General features: G+C 39.4%; 1 protein-coding gene across 6 annotated transcripts in view; it reads left to right on the plus strand.

Annotated features, from left to right (window-relative positions):
- Positions 1-22,756, plus strand: part of EPHA6 (EPH receptor A6) — a 338,956-nt gene extending 316,200 nt beyond the window's left edge. For all 6 annotated transcript variants that reach the window (XM_033146746.1, XM_033146748.1, XM_033146747.1 and 3 more), the window contains 4 exons: positions 17,738-17,887; positions 19,412-19,605; positions 20,707-20,856; positions 21,406-22,756. In XM_033146746.1, the coding sequence (XP_033002637.1) occupies positions 17,738-17,887; positions 19,412-19,605; positions 20,707-20,856; positions 21,406-21,520 (609 nt within the window). In that variant the 3' untranslated portion in view covers positions 21,521-22,756. The remainder of the gene's footprint in view (positions 1-17,737; positions 17,888-19,411; positions 19,606-20,706; positions 20,857-21,405) is intronic.
- Positions 22,757-23,527: the final 771 nt, after the last annotated feature.

Here is a 23,527-nt window from a genome sequence, read left to right on the forward strand (position 1 = left end):
CTGGACATAATTATATTGCTGAATTTAGTCTGCACTAAGGGCAAAATCAGGGAGTTGGTCAACCAGCCCAACCATTTGCCCTAAATAGCTTTCTTTGCTTGATTGCGTTAAATGAATACCTTTATTTCAATAAAATCAATAAATGAGTGAGCCTAGCAACTTTAAAAACCCTGTACTGACCTAGCCCTTAAGTTCATTTGTTAATAGAAGTCACTTTGAAATGAATGCACTTGAAAATGAGGCCGGGGGAAAGGATACTACTTTTCCAAGTAATTAGAGCTTTGTTTTCTAATATGTATGTGAATTGCATGGATTGGCTCTTGTTTCTGATAATCTGAAGATGGTCACTCTTTATTTTGTGATTTTTTTGTGATCTTATTGTATACCCTCTGCAACTTTTGTTAAAAGGCTTCCTAATTAAATTGACAAGTATTTTGATAGATAAAGTGGATGGGGAAGGTTCAAGATGTTCAAACTACACATGAGGAGAGCTCATGTGGGCTAGTCGCCCTGGCCCCACTGATACGCTCACTGGGTATGACCACCAGCTCACATATTTGGTGACCATGAGAAAGGGTGATATGAATGTAGTGCTCCTCCTACATGTGAGTGGTTCCTGACTGGCCCATGATCAGAGGCAGATTTAGGTCAATGCAACCGGTTCCCCCATACTGGGTACAGGGGCCAAGGGCGTGTCTTCCCATTTCCTTTCCAAAGCCTAGTAAGTGCTTGTCCAGCTTTGGGAAGGAGGTAGGAGGGCTCAAGGACACTTTCAGAGGCCTACATCTCCTTCCCAAAGCCCAGCACCTCCCTTACCCAGCTTTGGGAACCCAGACAAGGACTAGGAGGCATAGGAGCCAACTCTTAGGGGCTGTGGGAACTTCGGCCCCCAAAATAGAATATTTGAGGGAACCGCGCCCACACAAAGTTGCTGGGCATTCCCATTCAAATGGTGTGTGCGCACTGCATCATGTGATCATTTATGTGGGGCGGGGCTTTCCTGGGCCCCAACAATATTTTATTCAAGTTGGCACCCCTGCTAGAAGGCGTCCAATTTTTACCTTGCATGTGGCATCGTATTACCAAGGTCTGCCGCCATGATTCCCATCACATAGGAGAACCGTATGCCACTGTGTTCATGTATGCGCACAGGTGCTAAATCCATGACCAGCAAGGGGCACAACCAGCAGGCACACTACTCCACAGCCCTTCACAAGGTTTTTCAATGGGGGGGTACGGTTTCGTAAACCTTCATCAAGGCATTAAAATTATTGTTCCTTTTTCTACATCGTTGCTAAATGCCTGGATTGTGTTTGTTGATGTGAAGCAGGCTGGCTGCGATAGTCGTGGTGATGGTAATTCATCATAGCAGGGGCTTGAGTTATTTGAAATGTTGTTCCCTTTCAATTATTGCTCACTCATGAAGGTCCCTGCACTGTTTGAAGGTGAGTCAGCTACAACGTTTGTAATGCTTACTACATGGATCTTTCCTCTCACTGAGGGGAAGGCTCTTCACTATTGCCATATCTGCAATATGGTCAACAGGTGTGAATTTTTCACACAATATGGGCATTCCACGGGGTCAAAAGATTAAAAACATTTCCCTCCCACTCTCCCCTCCTATGGAGCCACTATCATCTAACCTCTTCTGGAGTTAATATTTGAGATATTATATGTGTGAATTTAAGAAGCATTTCAGCAGATTATGCATTAACGGAGAAGATCATATTAAAAAACCAAACTCCCTGAGGTGGAATTATCACAGCTTTTTCTGCCGGTAATATTGACATATAATCGATCATTGTGCCCCAACACCTCAGCATTACTTCTGAAAAAATAATTGAATTTCCCATGTTACCGTGAACAGAAGAAATTTTATTGTAGAGGAGGGAAATTGAGAATAGAAGGGACATTTTAAAACTGTATTTGATAATCGCTGGAACAACTCCTCCTTGCGCTGCTTCAGTTTCAAGTCTACTGAGGCAAGACAAAAAGCTACATCTGATGGCGTTCCAAAGTCAAAACACAAGGTCCACAGAGGCAAAGTCCAGAAACTGATGAAAGTCAAAACAAAGGTGTGGGGCGAGTGGTGTTGTATAGTAAACTGCTACATCAAAAGGTAAGCCGGGTGCAAGGATGTTGTTCCAGCATTATGTGCCAGGAACCCCGAGCCTTCAGAGCCCCACCCAGAGCACAGCTGTGTGTGTTAGCGGGTACTGGACATCCCAAACTGATGTATGGGTCCTAACTTGTATTTTATAAAATATAAAAGTAGGTGAGTCTAGGTAACATATGAAAGTGGGAGTGGAATCTTCACTATTGCATTATTCATTATTCTTAAAGTTGACACAGTTATTAGTGTTGATTTTAGTATCAATTACAGCAGAGTAAGTTATTACCAGAAGCAGTTACAATAGATTTATTATTTTGTACTGTGGCGTGGCAATATTTCAAGTATAAATTGACTTTCCTCTTAGTAGAAATAGCCCCTTGAACATGTGTGTGTGTGTGTGTGTGTGTGTGTGTGTGTGTGTGTGATTCGTTCTCCGCTACCTATGCTTAATAAAATGAACTCAATATTTCATGTCCTCAGATGAAGAACAGGATGCTGCCTTTTACCAAATCAAATTATGAGTTCATGTAGCTGAGTATTGCTCACACCGGCTGGCTGTAGATCTCCATGGTTTAAGACAGGGGTCTCTCAAATCCCTACCTGGAGATGCGGGGGATTGAACCAGTGTCCCTCTACATGCAAAACAAATGCTTCACCACTGAGCTATGGCCCTTCGCCGTGGCACCACTACAAAATAAGAGGAAAGCAAATTAAAAGTTGCACATAATAGCAATGACTAAAAAGTAGGAAATGCCTCACTGTGTAATATCATTACCAAAAATAGCTAACAATAGAAAAAGAGAGTGAAATCTTATCCTTGTGTTCCTTGTAAATTATTAAATAAAAGTAATGGATACTGTGCATACAAAGCTCCTTCTTAAAGCCTTTTGTAAATGGGTGCTACCAAAAGCAATGGCTCAAGGAAGAAGCCTCCTCATAAAGTATTTAAAAGGCTTACTGCTTGCTCCTTGAAATAAATAGTTGGAATCCATTAAGTTAATACATGAGATTTGTATTTTTTAAAAAAAAGAAAAAAGCAGATTACTTTCCTGCTGATTGTACATTCCAGTCATCATTAGAAGATGAAAAATTAACATATTTCTTATGCAGTACAAGGAAAATAAGTTGTTTCGTAAGGATTTTGATAAGCGGAATAATTTACAGTATCTTTTCTAATAGTAAGGTTGCATATTTGCTCTAAATCATGGGAAAATAAATCCTATTTAGTATGCATGTCCCAAACAGGACAATTTCAGTGAGACTGTTAGTTCCTATAATGTATAATATTAGGATTATGCTTATATAAAAGAAACTATAGTTGGTTATTTGGTTTAGTATATGGGTGATTGCAGTCTTAAGATCTAAGGGATGATTTCAACTAATGAGTCTTGTCAGTGTAAGCCCAAGCAAAGACTTCATCTCCTCCTCTGTGTGCCCTTTATGCCCCCCCCCCACAAATTGGCTTTCAGGGGCTCAAGAGAACAACCCAGAATAGCATGTAGGGTAAGGACTGGGAGGGGGGTGGAATGCTTCTTTATTTGCAACTCATAGTGGTTGTTAAGATTGGCCTACCTATGGATGTGTTCAGCTGTTTGAATGAAGTACCTCAGTAAAGGGAATAAATTTTACAGTTTTGGTCTAGGTTGAAAAAAAGAATAGAGACACTCCAAAAACCAGAAAATTCCATTCACATGTTTCCAGCTGTGGCACAGTTTTTTGAGAAAGATCATACATCAAGTTTTGTTTGTATCAAAGAAGATGTTATGAAACATGTGGAACAGCTGATAACCATTCAGTGCCTATTTCCCCCAAAAATTGTGTGGGGGTTTACAGTGGATACAGTCGTGATTTACTTTGAATTAAGATGAGAGTTACAGAGATAATTCCTTGAACTCTTTCCTGACATATGCTTAAAAGGGCAATTTCAGCAATTGGAGTTTTGGAGTTGGGTTAGTAAAGAATACTCAGAGTTGGCAAATCTGCTGTCTTCTGCCCTTGTCCCCCTGCTCATCATATTGGCCAGTAGGGCACATAATTTTTCTAAGTGTAAATACGCCCGTAGTGACACTATATGACAAGCAATGGTGAAATAGATTTATAACAGTGCAAGACTGTACTGTACATGTTTACTCTGAAGTAAGTCCTGAAACAGTCCCAAGTAAGAAGTGCTACAGGAATGCAGCCCACATTGCTAACTCACTTTAAAAAGTAATAACAAGAAGGAAGGAACGCTGTGCAAATGTTTTAGAGCATGGGTTGGCAAACTTAGGCCCGGGGGCCGAATCTGGCCCAATCGCCTTCTAAAACCAGCCTGTGGACGGTCCAGGAATCAGCGTGTTTTTACATGAGTAGAATGTGTGCTTTTATTTAAAATGCATCTCTGGGTTATTTGTGGGGCATAGGAATTCGTTCATTCCCCCCCCCAAAAAAAAAATTAGTCCAGCCCTCCACAATGTCTGAGGGACAGTGTACCGGCCCCCTGCTGAAAAAGTTTGCTGACCCCTGTTCTAGAGGAAATCAACCTGATTGTGCCGCATCCATTTTCTTCAGGAGGGCTTCTGTGGGCAGCATGGATTATTCATAATCTTCAAATCTGATGATTTCCACCCACCTTCGTTTTATCATAACAATCAATAACTGTGAGGGCAGATGGGTCATTGGAGAAGATAAGTAAAAATAATTAAAGCAGCATTAACAAAGAAAACATTGTGGTATCAGTAACATAATAGGCATTCCTGTTTTTCCATAATATGATACATTATGAAGCAAAAACAATTACAAAGTTTTCCAAAGCTACAGCAATCCAGAACAAAGTCAAAGTATTGCTACAGGTCTGTAGGTGTCCACGACGTTCCCATTGTTTATTCATTCAGAGCTATTGCAGTTTTCATATTGTCAGTTAAGAGGTATTACACATCTGTTTTGAAGCATTCAAACAGACATTAGTCATATGAAGTTGCTGACTTATTTATCTTCTATTCTAAAAATTAGCATTTATCAAGAGGCCACATTTTATTGATTGAACAGAAATATTTTTTATTCTGTGCCACAAAATGGGAAAGAGATACAGTTGGAATAACAATTTTTAGCAAATAAAAGATACAGTACTTCTTTTCCCCTATGGGGAGAAACACAGCTTAGAAAGTTTTGCATAGAAAAAAGCAGAATGGAAAGGGTTAAGGAGCTATATTTCCTCATTCCTCTACACAGACTTGTAGTCTCTTGTGTATGAACACTGGGGAGGAAAGCTACCCACACACCTAGTCACCTCTAGTTTTAGCACTGTTGTTGTTGTTATTGTTGTTGTTTATTACCCGCTCTTCACTCTTAAGTTACCAAGGGGGTTACAATATTAAAATACAGTATTTGAAACAGTTTACAATTTACAATTAGAACCTACTGAGAGTAGATGCATTGGAGCTATTTTCAGGTGACATTTTTGATAGCAATTATTTTACTCAAGCTCATTTTTCTATTTCCCTTTAAAACAATAATTGCCTATAATGAGTAAATATTAGGATACAACTTCATCAATCAAAGCAGCAGGGTTCGCCTTTTACCTACACAGTACAAATGGCTGTTAGTGCTGTTCCTTGTATGAAAAGAAACTAGGCAACAGAACAAAGATTTGCAAGAACTCCAGAATTGACTAAAGAGACTGTGATGATAGTGGTTATTATGATGATTATATGCCATGCACTGGAAAAGTTTCTTAGTTTTGAGAGCAAGTTGGTCTGGGAGAGTGTTCCAAGCACGCTCTCCCCACTTCTGACATTGTTCTGCTTGTTTAGCCCTTGTAAGCGACTGTAGGTGTTCAGTACTGCTGAATGTCATCTGAATGTCAAATGCAAAAACCTTTGATCAGTTTGCCAGCATCTGTTTTGTCACTTTTTCCTCCAAGTGGGTATTTTTTATTATTATTACTATTAGTATTATTCATACTATTAGCAAACATTTAGAATAGCAACACAGTATTAGGCATATAAAATAGAACTGAAATTATTCATGCACATTAGGCATACAATATAAATAGCTTTGTCAGAAAACAATACTCAATGGAGAGGCAGTTTGATGGAGCAGAAAGACTTGTTATACTGTGAGACAGTAAACTATAGTAGTTAGCACCAAACAGGTGAATCTGTGGTGCTTCAGGAAAGGGGAGAAGGAAAAAGAGAAGGTTTTTCGGGTGTATGTGCTGGCATCAAAGAAGGCACAGTCAGTGGGTAGCGGCAAGGCAGGGAACAAAGAAGCTGAGTAGCAAGGGAGCTTCTATAGAGGGGAAAGAAAGAAAAGAACAAACAGTATGTGTGGAACAACATATTTTCCCCACCGTCTGCTACTGATGTTTGCACAAAGTAGGGGCACATTTATTGAGCTCCACTTCCTGGATTTTATAGATCGGAACCAATATGTCTCATTTAAAAGGTAGAAAAGCCCTCTGCAGGTGTTCATATTTTGTGCACAGTGGGTGGCTGGTGTCCAAATCATGTCAGGCTGCTGACATTCATGCACTGGACTCAGCATTTGCATATGGATTCTGTGCAGTTAGAAGCCAAAGAACATAGGCCAAAACCTATATGATCCATATGTTATCTTTGTGGTATATACCAGATGTGCTTTACACATGTAGGAAGATATGCAGATATCAAGCCGAGTGCACTATGGGGGCAGTACCAGCAGCAAGAACCCTATTTCATCAATGACGCATACAGATTGACCATCTGCACAGATTGTGTCTGAACCAACTGGGTTATATGTGATTGTTCAGGATCCCAGTCATATGCTGCCCTGCCCTCTTCCTGACTAGCATCCCTCTATGTTCATTCACTTCAACGATTGCCTTGTTAATGAGAGAGCCCATGATCCACTGCTAGAACTTTGTAAGCTTAGCATGTTAGAGGTCTCGATTTCAATTCTTGGCAGCTCCAGTTAAAAAGGTTCTCAGATAGCAGGGCTGGTAAGACCCTGGAGGCAGTGGCGGAGCTTCATGCTCTGGCACCGGGGGGCGGAGAGCAGGCGGGGGCGGGGCTGGCGCACATCCCGGGGGCGTGGTGCGCTGCCTGCGTGGGCAGGGGGCCAGCCACGATGGCACCCCACCAGAATCACGCTACCAGGGGCGGTGCACTCCCCCCGCACTCCTCTTCCTCCGCCACTGCCAGTTTGAACAAACACCAATGGACCAACAAGTCATTGGTCTGAATCAATACAAGATCACATCCTAATTTTCTTTGCTAATCCATACAGAAGCTGAACCCAAGTGTGTCACATTTCAGAGCCTGCCTACTTCGTAATGCAAGGTTTCCCCATTCTTACCCCCTTCAGCAAACTGAATCAAATTATGAAACCAAATTCTCTGAGTGTATGAATGCCATTGTGCAGATTCATTAATTTTAAAACCTCTGAGTGCAGGAAACATATGCACACATAGTAGACAAGTATTCATTCTCAAGCAGTAATGAATAAATGGAAGGGAAAGTAATAAGAGTTCAAGTCAGGACAGTAAGAAGAAATGAAAGAAGAAATTTAGAATTTATAAGGAATATTAGTTAAAGCAAACTGAAGTAAGCTTGTCACATACACAGCACCAAACTAAAGAGGACACCCATCTGCATAAAATCTACATTAGCTGATTACACTTGTGTATAGGTGTGATTTTAGATATAATTAATACAATTTAATAGAAATACAGTGCATATCACAGCATAGTGGAGAAGTATATGACCAAGTGGTTTGTGTGCCTGTTCAGTCTGATAGCCAGGTTTGGTCATGTCAAGGCCCCTTATGTCTCTTCTTGCAGTTCTTTATCTGCAAAACTGGAATTGGACTGGACGTCCCTTCAAATAGAAGACATCTTCAAACGGGACAGTCCACTGTAAAGTAAGATACATGTCCACCCTACAGTGAAGATTAAAAATGCCTATTGGAGAAAATTAATTCAGCTATTCAAAGAGCTTTTGGAAACTTTTGTTTTGTAATTAGCAATAGTTATGGAAAATACTATGTAGAAATAGCTATTGACACAAAAGATTGTGTTCTTTGCAGCGTGGAGGCAGGGAGGAATAATTATAACAGTGTTCTCTGTAATGTTTCATTTAAATGAAGGGGCCTTTTGAGAACAATACAAAAACAGAATTTTTCTCCCATGCTCAAGGTTTCTCATGGTACATTTGGTATGAATGTTATGAATCTTAATAAGGAAACTTCAACCCATAGCTCTTTAACAGTCCATTGATCAAAAATCCAGTGTCTACTATTTCTTGTAGTTACAGCCAGCCAGAGCATCCTTCTGTTTTGGAAAGTGCCCAGAAATAGCACATCCTGTTAAAAGCCTTGAATTATTTATGATATAAGAGGTCTTCAAAAGTGCAAGACTGCAAAATTGCCATTTGATTTTCCTTTGCAGTGCTGTGTTTGTTTACATTGACCCCCATTTAAGAGGTGCTAAAACAACTGGGATATTGGCCAAGGTGTTTTCTTTCCTTTCCATTTTTGTGCTTCACAATTTTGGAATACCTAAAGCCAGGGGGAAGGTTCAGATATTTCCACATGAACCTGCACACGCATGCATGCATGCTATCAGTAATTCTGAGGAGCTGTGCCATGTATCTTTGCTTCCCTTGTTTCAGACAGTAAAGATGTGTGGTCTTATTTTTGTTGATAAGGACCCATTGACCACCACATTAGTTTCTTTAAAAGCAAAAGGGGGGGGAGGTTACCTATTTCTATCTCATTACGAAGGCAACGTTTAAAGAAAATTAAAACCCAGAAGAAATCAATTCATACCTAGTCAAAGCAGTGTTGTTTCCCCCCAGAACCACAGTTACTGTTAACAACATCACCCGTGTCGATGCGCAGATGTGAAAACTATACATGATGTACCTTGCCTAATGTAGCACGTGCTGTGCTGCTCAGTTCAAAAGCAGAGGTACAGACAGAAACGATGCAAGGAGAGTCAAACAGTTCAGCGCCTGTTGTTCACTTGGTGCATGAAATCATCAAGCAGCCTTGAGATCCTAGAGAAGTTTACCCACTGACTATGGAAAAGGACAACATTTTAATCACAAAACTTTATCCCATGCCCTCTATAATTTGAGTAATCAGTCCTCTTCCTCACAGAGAACCAATATAATTTGTTGTAAACACAGCAAATAATTACATAATTCTGAGAAGTCAACAGAGAGGCAGATTTTATGGCAAATTTTTACACATAGTCTTCCATTTCTAAGCAGCTGGGGTATTGTGTGGAAATGCTTGGGTAACTGATGGGAATAGATTTTAGTGCTAAATCTTCATATCTGTGAAGAGAGCTGGGATAGCACAGGAGAATGTGTGTTGGGATTGACCCCAGAAGACTTGAATTTGAAATTCTTCTCCACCATACTTGTTGGCAAGCCACTGTATTTAGCATCAGTCCCCAGAAAATGTTAACGTTACCATGGAGATGAAATGAAGCTGTACAGCATAAGAATTGCAAAATGCTTTGTACATTAAGACAGTGAGCTTTGCAAGCCCAGCTGATCTTCTGAGCTCTTTCCACCACCTTCAAAAAACAACCCCTTGCACTGCCCACAAATTGCTGTCATTGCTTGGTGCTACTCTGGGGGTAGCATTTTATATAGCACAGGGGGCTGCTGTCATGAGGTGTGGGGAATAAAAAAAATGAATCAACTGCACCTAAAAATGCACCTAAAAATCCTTAAAATGCTGTAGAAGTTATAATAAAAAACAAGTTTGTATTCCCATGCATCTCACTCGACATTAATCAGCCTTTTCATACTTCATTCTAGAATTGCCTTTACTAGGCAACAGTAGTTCATTTTAATTTACTTGACAGTGAAACACCAGCCTACAAATCACTAAGTTCTCTTATTTGACAGCCAGATCGGAAGTTCTATCTTTGTGTGAGCACGTGAGAATTCCTAAAGAACTAAACATTCCCTTCTCTTTATTATCTACATGAATGTGTACACCATATGCAGGCATTGCAGAAGTAGGGCTCTATTCACCCAGTGGGAAACCTCCAACCTGAGGGCCTAATTCGGCCCATCAGGCTTCCCTATTTAGCCCACGTCACACCCACCTGACCCTGTGACATCAAGTACAGGACAGATAAACCTGAGAGGCCAAATTGAAAAGGAAGGTCCAGGAGTTCATTCTAAGTACACTCCTTTCCAGCCACTGGTAGAGTTTAATGCTTTTTGAATTTGAGACCTTTTTTCTGTCAGCCTGCAGTAACTGAAAGAAGTGTCAGATTGCAAAAGCGCCAATTCTGAGGAGGAAAGGAAGAAAAGGGAGGAGCCATTTAGAATGGGCTTCTAATTCTTTACTATTTATACCCCCACACATCTTACTGGGTGGCTCTAGTAACTCTGGGTGTCTTCCAACATACCGGTATATAAATACATTATAAAACCATAAAAAAACTTCCCTATGCAGGATTGCCTTGAGACAGCTCAGGGGTCAGATAACTCCATACCTTCCAACATTTCTCCAATGAAAATAGGGACGTCCTAAGGAAAAGTGGGACATTCTGGGATCAAATCAGAAACCGGAACGGCTTCTCTAAATCAGGGACGGCCCTAGAAAATAGGGACACTTGGAGGGTCTGTTTTTTTTAATATATCCAGTGAATTTGCAGAGATTACTGAACTGAGGAGAAACAGGGAACATATGCTTCTTTTACAGTACACAGAAGAGACTTCCCGCAGAAACTGTGCTTGGACTATTAGGCAGAATGTTCCTATAATCCCAGCACTAGCAATTGCTTGTACCCCAGGACAACAGTCAAACTAATTTGGATGCAATTTAGCCAGATGGACACACTTTATTTACATGAGATTTGAATGCTAGGAGCAGTATTTCTTAGTAAACATCTATTGTGATTGGTTTCTTCCTGTGAACCTGTACCTAAAATGAAGTGCTTAAGGTGATCTAGCTCAGTGTTCAATTAACATGCAAAACTAAGAAATAACCCTACTAGACAATTTGGGTGCTGTATCAGATTGAAAGGGAAACTATATAATTATTACATGTTTTTATTCTAAAATTTTCATAGGATGCTTTAATTTTATGTGAACATGTTTAAGGAACGTACACTTAATTCCTGAATGCAAATTCTTTAGATATTAACGTTACTATAGCAACCTTAAGAATTTCAATATTTTAAAATGCTGTTTATCCTGAAATATTTTTATCTCATCTTTTGTATGATCCATGGAACTCACAACAGCATTTTGAAAACAAAGGGCTGGATCTAGGGTCACTCCCATTGGGAAAAGCATTCCCTGAGTGGGAGGTAGCATTCGGTGCTGCAGGGAATCAGCAAACGTTTCCCACCACTCACCCTGCCAGCAGGATCTGTTCACGGGATATAAAGCCTTTTCGCCCACAGATGGCGAAGTCTGAATCTAATCCCAAATCCAAAACCAGTCTGGAAGGTAATAGAGGGTCCAGGCTCTGAAGGGTTTAAATGTTTAGGTCTGACATCTTGCACCCGATCCAAAAGCTAACAAGCAGCCAGTGCAGCCACTAAATGATCAACAATGTGCATTCATGGGTTCATCCCACATGTGTTGGACTGGGACCTGGAGATCAGGGTTAAAATCCCCACTCAGGCATGAAACTCACTGGGTGAACATGGGCCAGTCACTCTTTCTTAGCCCAACCTACCTCATGGGGATGTTGTGAGGATATAGTGAGGTGGGAAACATGTAGATGACCATATCATAGACCAGGGCTGTTTTTTCAGCCGGAACTCATCTCTGGCACCTCTCAGCTGGGAACCATTGCCACTCTCTCATAGAATAAGGGAGACGTTGAAAACCTCTGTATTATGGTATTCATTATGCCTCTGAACACCATTTGCTGGGAATCACAGGTAGAGAAAGTGCTGTTGTGCTCATGTCCAGCTTGCAGGCTTCCCATAGGTTAGCCTCTGTGACACTGAAGCCAACTCCAGGGGGCCGTGGGTGCTTTGGCACCCACAATAATATGTTTGTGGGGCTGGGACCACACAAAGTCAATGGACAAAGTTTAAGCCCTTCGATGCAGGCACCCACAATCTTCGGTGTGAGATGGCACATATGCTCTGTGTGAACAGGAGGCCTGATTAGATAGGCCATTAGCCTAATCCTGCAAGCTCATTTTAGGTTCTTATGCCCTTTTCCCATGAACAAGAGACAGATTCCTTTGGAGGAAACAGCCTTGCAGTATTCATGGTTAGCAGATATTATGGGGATAAAAAATCAGGCACACAAGACTCTGAAATCCAGCAAGCTCTCTCAGTTGTGCAAATTTCTTTCCCTCTGCATTCCTAAAGTAAAAGTAAAGGGACCACTGACAGTTAAGTCCAGTCGTGAACGACTCTGGGGTTGTGGCGCTCATTTCACTTTACAGGCCAAGGGAGCCGGCGTTTGTCCGCTTCCGCAGACAGTTTTTCCAGGTCATGTGGCCAGCATGACTAAATCATATATTTTTGTAATACTCCTGCTCCCACCCACAAAAAATCCATATCGCCTATGCATTATAGTACGTTCTGTATGGCTGAGGACAGAGATATTTTAAGGGCTTCTTACTACAGCCACCTGCCTTATCTGTGATAGCCCCATTCGCTTGCAGGGAAGGCAATTCCTTCACAAAGAAAGGGAAATGTGGCATATAAATAAATAATTCAGAACCATGAGTGTTGCAATATGAAATCATTTTTTCTTTATTTTAAAAAATATCCTTGTAATAGTAATTTATTTAGTTGAATAGATAAAAAGAAAAAGAAATAACCAGGGCTAAAGTACATATCAAAAAAGAAAAGAAAGCATTACATAGGTCTGTTTATCTCTGTTCTCATGCTAACTACTATTTCAGTGTTACTTTTCTGATGAGAATGTTCCACAATACAGTGTTAAAGTAACTCCTAATAGGTTATAGAATATAATAAAACATCTCATGAGCAAGATATGCTGATGACATACTAATGTGTCATTGTCATCGTTATTATCACCCCCGATGATGATGATTTAATATGATATGTGGTCAGGGACTGATGACCTGATGATATATTGTTCAAAGAATTATACATGTATATAAAACTGGAAAGAGACCTGGCTGATTTATAGGATGAAAGGTCCCTTGATTCTGTATCTAGGGTATGCTTATATATTACACTGTCCCAAGGTGCTGGATAATGTTTTAGAGGCCTGTGCAGTACTGTAGCAAGTTGCATGGTATGAACTGGATTCTAAGATGCTGTAAATCAGACCAATCTCTACAGACCTCTGCAGCACACATTAATTTAGCAGCAGCCAAAATAACTGAATACAACTATTCATTTTTTAAAAAGATAAAAGAGCACAGATAAAAAGTTACCCTAAAAGTGTCTCTCATTCAAATACCTGAAATTGATTCAGGTCTACACAATTGTTTAATCCCAATTTCATCCACATTTCCATGCCAAAGTTTTCATGATATGGTCACTCTATGATTAAACAATTTGCCAGTGGTATTTTTCAGTGAACTACAGTATTTGCCCCTTTGTATATAGAAAGCATCAGTGTTTGTGGCTGAGTGAACTAATAAATTTATATACGTCTCTAAGCATGTTGATGTGTCATACAAAATAGAGACGTGAAACTCCTTTGAGGCTTTGGTATGGTCTGTCATTCCATCGTCTTAGACAGTTCACCGATCTAAACAATTAAGTAAAAGGGGCAGTTAGCAATTATAAGCATCTGGGACTGAAACTGATTTTTCCAGGCTGAGTCTGGTAGAGTGTGTGCAGAAGGAACAGGAAAGCAGTAGATCTGGATGTTGAAGGTGAATCTGGCACTGTCTGTGGATGGTGCAAAAACCAAGAATAAGGATAATTTTCACCAGCTTCCTATACTTAGCATTGCTCTGTCCCATTCACAATCTGTTGACTGAGGGAAGAACATCCTGCTAGGCTGCCTTTGGTTTACAGTTTTATTCCTATTACTGATTCTCACTGGCTCAGGGTTTTCTCAGGTAGACAAAGTGCCTGAGACACTTTGTTTTTATCCTTGGCATGCCCTTTGTGTGACAACTCTGAAAAATGGCTGAGGACCACAGTACCTCAAGGACCACCTCTCCAGACCTGGACTCTGCAACCATCATCTGAGGCCTTTCTTTGTTTGCCTCCTCCACGAGAGGTCTGGAGAGCTGCAACACGAGAATGGGCCTTTTCTGCAGTAGCTCCCCATTTGTGGAATGCTCTCCCCAGGGAGGTTCATTTGGTACCTTCATTATACCTCTTTAGTTACCAGGTGATAATGTTCCACTTCAACCAATCCTTTGGGTGATTAATATTCTATGACCTTTTAGTTTTTAACTATCTAGTGTGTGCTTCCCCCCCCCCCTGTATTTTTATCTTGGGAGTTGCCCAGAGCACTCTGGATGAAATGCAGTGTATAAATTTAATTAATAGTAATAATAGTGGACTATGTGGCAGTGCTGCTAACCATCTCTCAGAAGCTACAACTTGTAAGGCTTGATATGGTAATTTTCATTTTTTCCTCCATCTTTCTCAATATTATATTAAAATTTAAATATGTTGAGAAAGGTAGAGGAAAAAATGAAAATGAAATGCAATATAGGGCACAGCAGAATGGTTCGCCATCTATTTCCCAGAATTGCAGACCTGTAAGCAGCCTATATTCTTGCTGCTCTACATCTCCCCTTCGTATTTCAATTGCTTACCTTTGATACTATTGCCATTTGCTTCGTGCTTGCTACATTTGTGCTACTGTCCTGACAGCTCTCATAGTCTTTTGACACGTAATGGCCATTAGAATCACTGAGCATGTTCACGGATTGTCCAGTATCTCCCAAGACAGATGGATCCCAACCCAACCCAGTTCAGTGATATTATTAGATGTTGTAGCAGAAAAGCTAGTAGCAGTTGGTAGGGCGGTGTTGATCACCTGGCTTCACCAACATGGAGATCGCCACTGGTAACCAAGAAGGGGGGGGGGTGAGGCAGCAGGGAGGTTGGTGTGCTGTAGGAGCATCAGGTGCCTGGTGAGTGTTGTCACCCCATCCTGCCACCTGCTACTGGCCATAGCTGTTAGCCACTGGGTAACTGCAGATATGGGCACATGTGCAACAGTGGAGCATAGTCTCAGCCTTCCTATTTCACATGCCTGAGACACAGATAATGCTACAGATTAGAGAGCTACAATTTGGGTTTATAGAGAGCTGGACTATGAGAACCAGGAAAACTTTGTCTTTCAGTCAATTGCCTTTAAAACAATTTGCCCTGTTTCCAACCTGTAAAGGCCTGTGGGCTGGTGGCTTAAAACTTTTATTTCAGTAATATGGGTCCTGCTGAAACAATATGCTGCTCTGCTTGAGTGATCTGGCACTCCACTTACTCATTAGATAAGGAGTTTGTGGCAGCACATAGTGGCATCTTGTCTCTGAGCTGCAATCAAGAATAATTCAGGAGGCAGCAGATGAAAACAAACTACATCATAAGCATTTGAATAGTACCATTACTGCTGTGTTATAACAGGAAAGCAAAATTAGCATTTCCCCAAGCTCATTATAAATTTAAGAAATGAGGTAGAATGCAGCATAGCTTCAGAAGGCAAGAGGGGAAATGCTTGCTCATATGAAGTTTTACCATATGAGGATAGTGACAGTTTTGATCGATCGGCTGTAGAAATTTCATGTTGATAACAATGGATATTTATTTTAATTTGGTGATGGAGCACATTATATACAATAGAGTTTAATAAATATTTTTATATGAGTATTATCAGAAAGAAGATGCCCAGCAGGGCTAGAGTTTTTTATTACTTTGATTGAGTGCTGGAAATATTATTTTAGCTGTGCAGAAGCAAATGCGCCCTTCTATTATTCATGAACAGATCTTATTTAGTTTCAGCCTTTCACTTACCTATACAAAAAGTGTAAAAGATTTTTTTACATTAAAATATACTTTACAAAAGTAATTAAGTAATGAAGTTTCCCATTCCTGTGCATATAATGACTTACACAAGTAATTCATTGTCTGTATGAATATTAACAATATCATTTCCTTTTGCTATTAGCAGTAACATAAGAGACTGTCATGTCACAATGCTGAGCATGAATAGACACACCTTTATGAATTTTGTTAATTCTGTTTTGCCATTCCTTTTTCTGTTTGTTTTCCTAATATACAGGAACATTGGTATGTACTTTATTGAGAATAATCTAGGCAGACATCCTTCAGAATGATCAAGTAGGTTGCTTGCCTTGATTGGAAGTGCTACTGCAATTCTGAATTGGAAATTAAACACACCCTTAAACAGGATCAGAAAAACACATGAAGCAGACATTGATGTAGGTGTAGAAAACGTATTCACCATCTTTCCAATGCACTTGCATCACTCAGGATGGCTGACAAGAATTAAACATAAAACAATTCCATAAAAGCCATAAAACAGCAGCAGATTAAAGCATTCTAAAAATGAGGGTCTGCTGCAGAAAAATCATCTGCCTAACAAGATAAATGCTCACTGGAACAGGAAAGTTTTAACTAGTCAGTGAAAAACAATAAGAGAGTGGGGCAAAGGATTAGAATACTAGGGAGAGCTCTGCTGAATTAGTCCAATGCCCCATCTAGTTCAGCATCATGGTCTCACAGTTGCCAACCAGATAAGCTTTAATGTACTAGGGATCACTTTGTCTGGTGTGTGTACTCTCCTTCAAGCAGTCTTACTCCACAATAAATCTGCAAGTGCTAACCGTATCTGATCAGAATTATGTCCTATGGACTTTAATGTAAGGTTACCAGATTTTTTTTTCCAGTGAATCCAGGGACACTTCATTGAAATGAGTCGGAATGATAGGATTTTGTCAGGGGACTGATTTGTAAATCTGGGGGCTGTCCCTGGGAAACGGGGATGTCTGGTAACCTTATTTTAATGGGGCCCTTAATTCCAAATACGGTAAGTGGTGTTGAGATTGCAGCTGAAGATGCTACAGGACCCCCTGTTTTTGGTGCAGCAGATTGATATAACTCCTTCTTTTTCTAAAGTAACCAAATTTCCATCTTGTAATACACACATACACGCATATGTATGTGTATACATGTTTTGCATATTTACACACACACACACACACACACCTATGATTTTAAGATGCAAAATATGCCAGTCGTTTCAGGATAAACCTATACTGCACACATCAATTTCAATGGGATTTCTGCTTATGTGTGCAGAACCACAGCTTGTTTATAACCTACCAAGGGATTTTGGAATATATTAAAAATGAAACCTTAATAAAGATAAATGTTAAAGGAAATAATAATTTCCACCCTGTTCAATTGGCTTTGTGTGCTTTGTTTCTGCAGTTATTCTCATTATATTTGATGATCTTTCAGATATAGCTCAGAAGTTATTAAAGATGCCACAAGATGTGGTCTGAATCTGATTAATTATATGAATGTTAAAGAACATAAAATGCTCTAACTGTGATACTATTCAAGCGGTCTAAAATTAGTAAATGAGATTTCAGGGGAAAGCTGGTATTTCTGTCAATGGCCAAATATGTATTAGATTATTCATTAGAGAACAGAATGCCATCTCTCAGAACTATATATTGATAATTTTTCAATGTGTTTTCCAGGGTGGAAAAATTCCCATAAGATGGACAGCCCCTGAAGCAATAGCCTACAGGAAGTTCTCTTCCGCAAGTGACACGTGGAGTTATGGGATTGTCATGTGGGAAGTAATGTCATATGGAGAGAGGCCATATTGGGAGATGTCTAACCAGGATGTAAGTATTTTCAGGCAAAATGTATTAGTTTAGATAAATGTTCTTGAAAGTGGCAATGCTTACCGCATTGATACTGGATTCAGGGCCGGCTCACCCATGTAGCAGGGTGAGACAGCCGCCTCTAGCGACGGATGTGGACCCCCTGGGAGGAGTGGCAGATGCTGCCTCTGCTTCCCCTTCCTCCATCACCACCACCTTCTCTCATTCTGATGCTGATTTTCACTCCCTGCCCCATCTCAGCTGGTGGGGGGGGCACATTTTGTGTTTCACCTAAGATGCCAAAATATCTTGGGCTGGTCCTGATTATATTGAATACATTCTAAATAAAGCCTTTGGTATGTCTAACTAGGAATAACCTTGGAATAACCTTAAATCCTTGGAATTCATAGACACATAAATTGAGTATGAATGTTGAATCTCAGTATCTTAAAGCAAAGTAATTCTAGCCTAGGTGTCTGAACTTGGATTTTAGATTATATTTAATTCAGAGAGGCTTGAAAATATTGAGCATAAATTTTACATATTAATACAGTGATTGATTTTTTTAATATTCACTTTATTACTCTGGTATAAGAAATGTTACTTGCTCAAGTAGATAACTGTATTATTATTGTATTCACTCAAAGCTGTGGTAGTCTTGATTAATGCGTACTTAGGCTGTGTGGCAGATACTAGAGGTGTCCATTAATTGTGGGTGTTGCACAATCTTTCATATCTTATTGGTTAATTAATAAACTTCCTGTTGAACTTCCTGTGGAAATTAGCAAGCTGCTGAACAGACTGAACAGAGAGATTAGATTTGGGACACTGTAAAATTCAGTGAATGTGTAATATAGAGGAGGTGTGAGTGAGTTCTCCTGTCACAAACCTATTCACTTGAGGGGGTTTGACAACCTCCTTTTATATAGGTTCTTGCAAATTATGACTATAAATTCTGCTTCTCTGGACTATACTATGGTATAGGTTTACAAAAGTGTGTGGGATATGGATAGAGAGGTGTTTTTTTCTCCTCATAATACTAGAATTCTTCTGTAACATTTTCTTGTTGAAATGCCAGATCTTCCTCAGAAGAGCATTTCTCCAGTGGCATGACAGTTTCAGTATCTTAAGAGACATGCAGTTTGGAATGTTTTGGTCTGCCATCTTGCTTCTAAATGCCATCCAATGGTATCCAGACACTGATGAAAACAGGCTCCATTATAGCAGGAAGCATCGATTTTTAGAGATGTCCAAATGTGCAGAACCCAATTTTCAAAAAATGATAGTAGATTATTATTATGATTAGCATTCAGAACATCTTATAGGAGGGCTTCTGTCATCGCATCTAAAATAGCTTATTAATTACTTCAACTTATGCATAGAAAAACTGGCATTAAGACCTTTTGCAGACCATTTAGCTTCCATGTCTTTTCACACCAGAGTCTGGGACACTGGCTACTGGCTCTGTTTTATTGGCATAGCTTGCATATGGAAATGTCAAGTAATATCAACTTGCCTTGTGTCCCCTATCCCTCTTATATTTAGGTCATCCTATCCATAGAAGAAGGCTACAGGCTTCCAGCTCCCATGGGCTGCCCAGCTTCTCTCCACCAACTAATGCTTCATTGCTGGCAAAAGGAGAGAAATCACCGGCCAAAGTTCACCGACATTGTCAGCTTCCTAGACAAATTGATACGCAACCCCAGCTCTCTTCATACTCTAGTGGAGGATGTACTTGTGTAAGATGCAGATCAGTGTGCTCTTCCTGTGTTTATTACCGTACCTAGACAGCACCATGCTATTCACAGAATTTGTCAAAATAAAGTTTTCAGTATAAAAGTGATCAATTTCCCCATTCATGTATGACGTTCTAACTTTTCTTTCTTCATCTTGCCCTAGATCACATGCACAAAGGCCAGTTCAGGTGTTAAACATCTTTTCCACCTGATGGATTTAAATTCTTTCCAGGGATACATTCACATTGGAAACAGTGATGTGGAATGAAGTATCTCCATGAATACAGCTGCATCTACTTGAAAGTGATTTCTGTAATCACAACAGCTGAAAAAAGTGCTGCTGTGATTGAGGAAATTGCCCCAAGGAATATCATTAGGTTAACGCAGATAATTTAGCAGACATGCATGCAGCAAATATCACATTCTAGATCTCAAATATCACATTCTAGATCTGTATTTGTTCAGTCACAAAGAATATCCTTTATATATATATCTACAAGTATACCCACATGATCACACAATGCAAATAATCAGATACTGGTACTTTAGCAAAATACTGAGCAAATAATATCCACAAGTATTTATTTACTTCCAGTCCATTTCACATTTAAATGTTTTCACCCATAACTCTTTTATTTAAATCTGCATTAAAAACATTTTTATCTAAAAATATAGAGCTGAAAAAATGGATTGGAACATCTGGGAAGTTCAAAAGGTCAATCTGAATATTTGTTGGGGAGAGCAGGTTGGGTCATATTGGAATTATATGCCCATAGTTGTGTGCAGGGTTCCAAATTTGGGGGGTGGGGTGGACCACAGTTCTGAATTAATTACACGGATAGAGATTTTATATTGTTCTACTGTTGTATTGTTTGAAAAAGAAAGAAAGAAGCTGAAACTAAAAAGCAACCTTTGTTTCTAAAATTATGGTTGATAATTGTGAATTTGACTGTGCTCCTAGATTAGTATCTGAACTTTACTGCTTGGCTGATCTAATTCATTTTTAAGAGTAATTTACACATAAGCTGTCAGCAATCCTTATCATGAATTAAATGAATTAAAGTACAGTATTTCATTTTTGCCCCTGTGTTTGTGCTCCTGTAGAATGCCAGATTCACCTGGTGAAGTTCCCGAATACCCTTTCTTTGTATCAGTCAGTGATTGGCTGGACTCAATAAAAATGGGCCAATACAAAAATAACTTCATGGCAGCAGGGTATACAACTATGGATCTTGTTTCAAGAATGAGTATTGAGTAAGTAAACTATTTATACTGGTGTAAAGAAGTGCCTTACTGCGGGGGGGGGGGTGATTCCCTCCTGCTCCTTCAAAAAAAAAAGAAACTTCAAACAAACCGACAAAAAACCCACTTGTGGACAGAAGCAGGAAGTATACCGTAACCCAGTGCTATTATTTCTTATCCAGTAGAGCAAAAGTAGTGGAAAGTGCAACTATAGCAGCCATTTGGGGCAGTTTTACCCACTACAAATAAAAAGCCAAGGGCTTCATTACATATTCATTCTAAACATCTCTTTACACACTCCTGTCGAATTTTAATTTACAAGGCATGAAATTGCTGACTTTGTTCACAAATAAACCACTTGCCAGGTCTTAGTTCAGTGGGATTCCTGGCTCTTTTTCATTTCAGTTGGAGATACACCTCCGTTGTTGATCATTTCAGGCATCACACAACATTGTAATATAGAAAGTCTAAGGCTAATAAGCATATGAAACCATTTGAATTCTGTTTTCTGTACTGCAGCTGCGATGTTTAGTGATTCCTAAACATACTTTTTTCTTACAGTGAAATTAGAAGAATTGGTGTTGTACTTATTGGACACCAGAGACGAATAGTGAGCAGTTTACAGACTTTGCGATTACACATGATGCACATACAGGAGAAAGGATTTCATGTATGAAAGTTCTAGAAGCAACTGTGTTTTGTGCCTCAGCATTTCTAAAATGGAAGATACTCTCAATCCTTCTTTCTGCTCTTCCCAGCTTCAAGAACTGAAACTTCCTATTCATACTATAAACACATAATGTTTATGTTAATACTTCCGACTTGAAATTTTTAATCACATTGCATAGTTCCTCCCTCAATAAACTGCCAATAACATCCTGGCCCACTGCAAGACTGTTGCTGCACAACGGTGAATAGCTCAGCATGGATGTATAACTTTGTATAACAGTAAAGTATTTGGAAAACTTTCATTGACTTCTGTGAAAGTTAAAGCCTTCTAGGCTTGGAGTGGCTACCTTCTTGATGTGTTAAGAGTTTGATGATAGTTTTTTTTCTAAAAAAAAAAGTAATTGACATTTCTTTTCATGTTTTGTGACCATTAGCTTCCAATATACAATGTGCAATCAAGAAAAAAAGAGTTTGGCATAAGTATTTATTTTATGGTAATGGGAAATCCCAAATGTATGGTTTGTGTTGTATTATTTACTTTGTAATAGTTCAATTGCTGGTAGGCTGGTATGGAAGTTGTAAGAATTCTTGGTCAGGATGAACAGTGACAAGTTACAGTGAATATTTTTTGTGTGTGTGACCAGGTTGAATTGGATGATTTGCGAGGATGATAGGCCATCACATGCTCGTGAAATGATGTGTTTAATTAATTAAATTTAATTTGCTTGAAAATTAGGTACCTTTACCCCATGCTTTGCCAACCTGAGGTCCTCCAGGTTTTTGTCTACAGCTCTCATCAGTCAGTCTGATTTTTATTGTTTGTAGACAATGGCCACTACAATATAAATCATAACAGCTCCCATTAGCCCCAGTGGCTGATGTGACTTGTAGTCCATAACATCTGGAGGGCACCAACTTAGCAAAGTCTGTTTTACCCTAGTCTAGAGTAACTGGTAAGATTAATTATTTGCTACTTTTACTGTTACTCGTTTTTAAATTGTCTGTATATGCCTTGACTGAACTATCCCAGAAAGGTTGTTTTAAGCAACATGCAATACATGATAGTTGTCAGCTATCCTGCATAGTGCAGTTATGCAGGCTTTGTAATTATAAATGTACACTTATGCTGCAAAGCCCCAAGTATTTGCTAATATTTGCATAGGAAAATGCTTAACTATAGCAGTTTTATTGTGGCATATTTATTCTTCGATAGGCCAGGCATTCTTTTATGGAAAAAAAATTTAAGGCCATTTTTTCCAAATATAATTACATGAAAAATGTTAATTTTACTCCCAATACTTTTTTCTGTCAGTTTTCCCTGCTTTGTCAAGTTTCCCAGCCTGTATGAGTGGAAGAGCATTCAAGTGATCGCATTATTTTCAAATAGTATCATGCTATTACCCATTCATATCAAGCCCAAGTACTGCGCTGTGCAAGAATGTGACCCAAACTAGGCAGACGAAATAACAGTATCAAGGAATGTCTATTTGAGAGGTAAACCAGGTTGATGAATATGAATTCAAGTAACTAATCAGGTGGTGCTCATTAACTTAGCCATCTTAACTGATACCTTACATAAGTTAGTCCTTGCAGTTATAAACTTTGATAGCCATACAATAAAGGTGAAAGAAAATGCTCTAAAATATCTGTACCTCTACAAAACTTTCATAGATCTACTGGGCTACATCATACAAATTCTGCATGGCATATATGCTGCTGTGTACCAGAAATGATCACATCTGCATGCTCTGAAAGCCATGCATAATTACACATGTGCCACCTACATTGATACAGTTATGTGAAGCAAAACTATACCTGAGCATTTCTGATTTACACTTAATCATGGATATGGGCAGAACCTAAACTAGGGAGATTTAAGACAAATTGATTACCAGAGTTTCACAGTAATTAAAAGCTTACAATTTACAGTCTAAAGGATAGAGATGCTGAAAAGGGCATATTGTGTATGCCAAGCTAACATCCATAGGAAGATGAGCTTCAAAGGCTGGTCCTT

Source organism: Lacerta agilis, chromosome 4, assembly GCF_009819535.1.
Source record: "Lacerta agilis isolate rLacAgi1 chromosome 4, rLacAgi1.pri, whole genome shotgun sequence".
In the NCBI taxonomy this organism is placed as follows: domain Eukaryota; kingdom Metazoa; phylum Chordata; class Lepidosauria; order Squamata; family Lacertidae; genus Lacerta; species Lacerta agilis.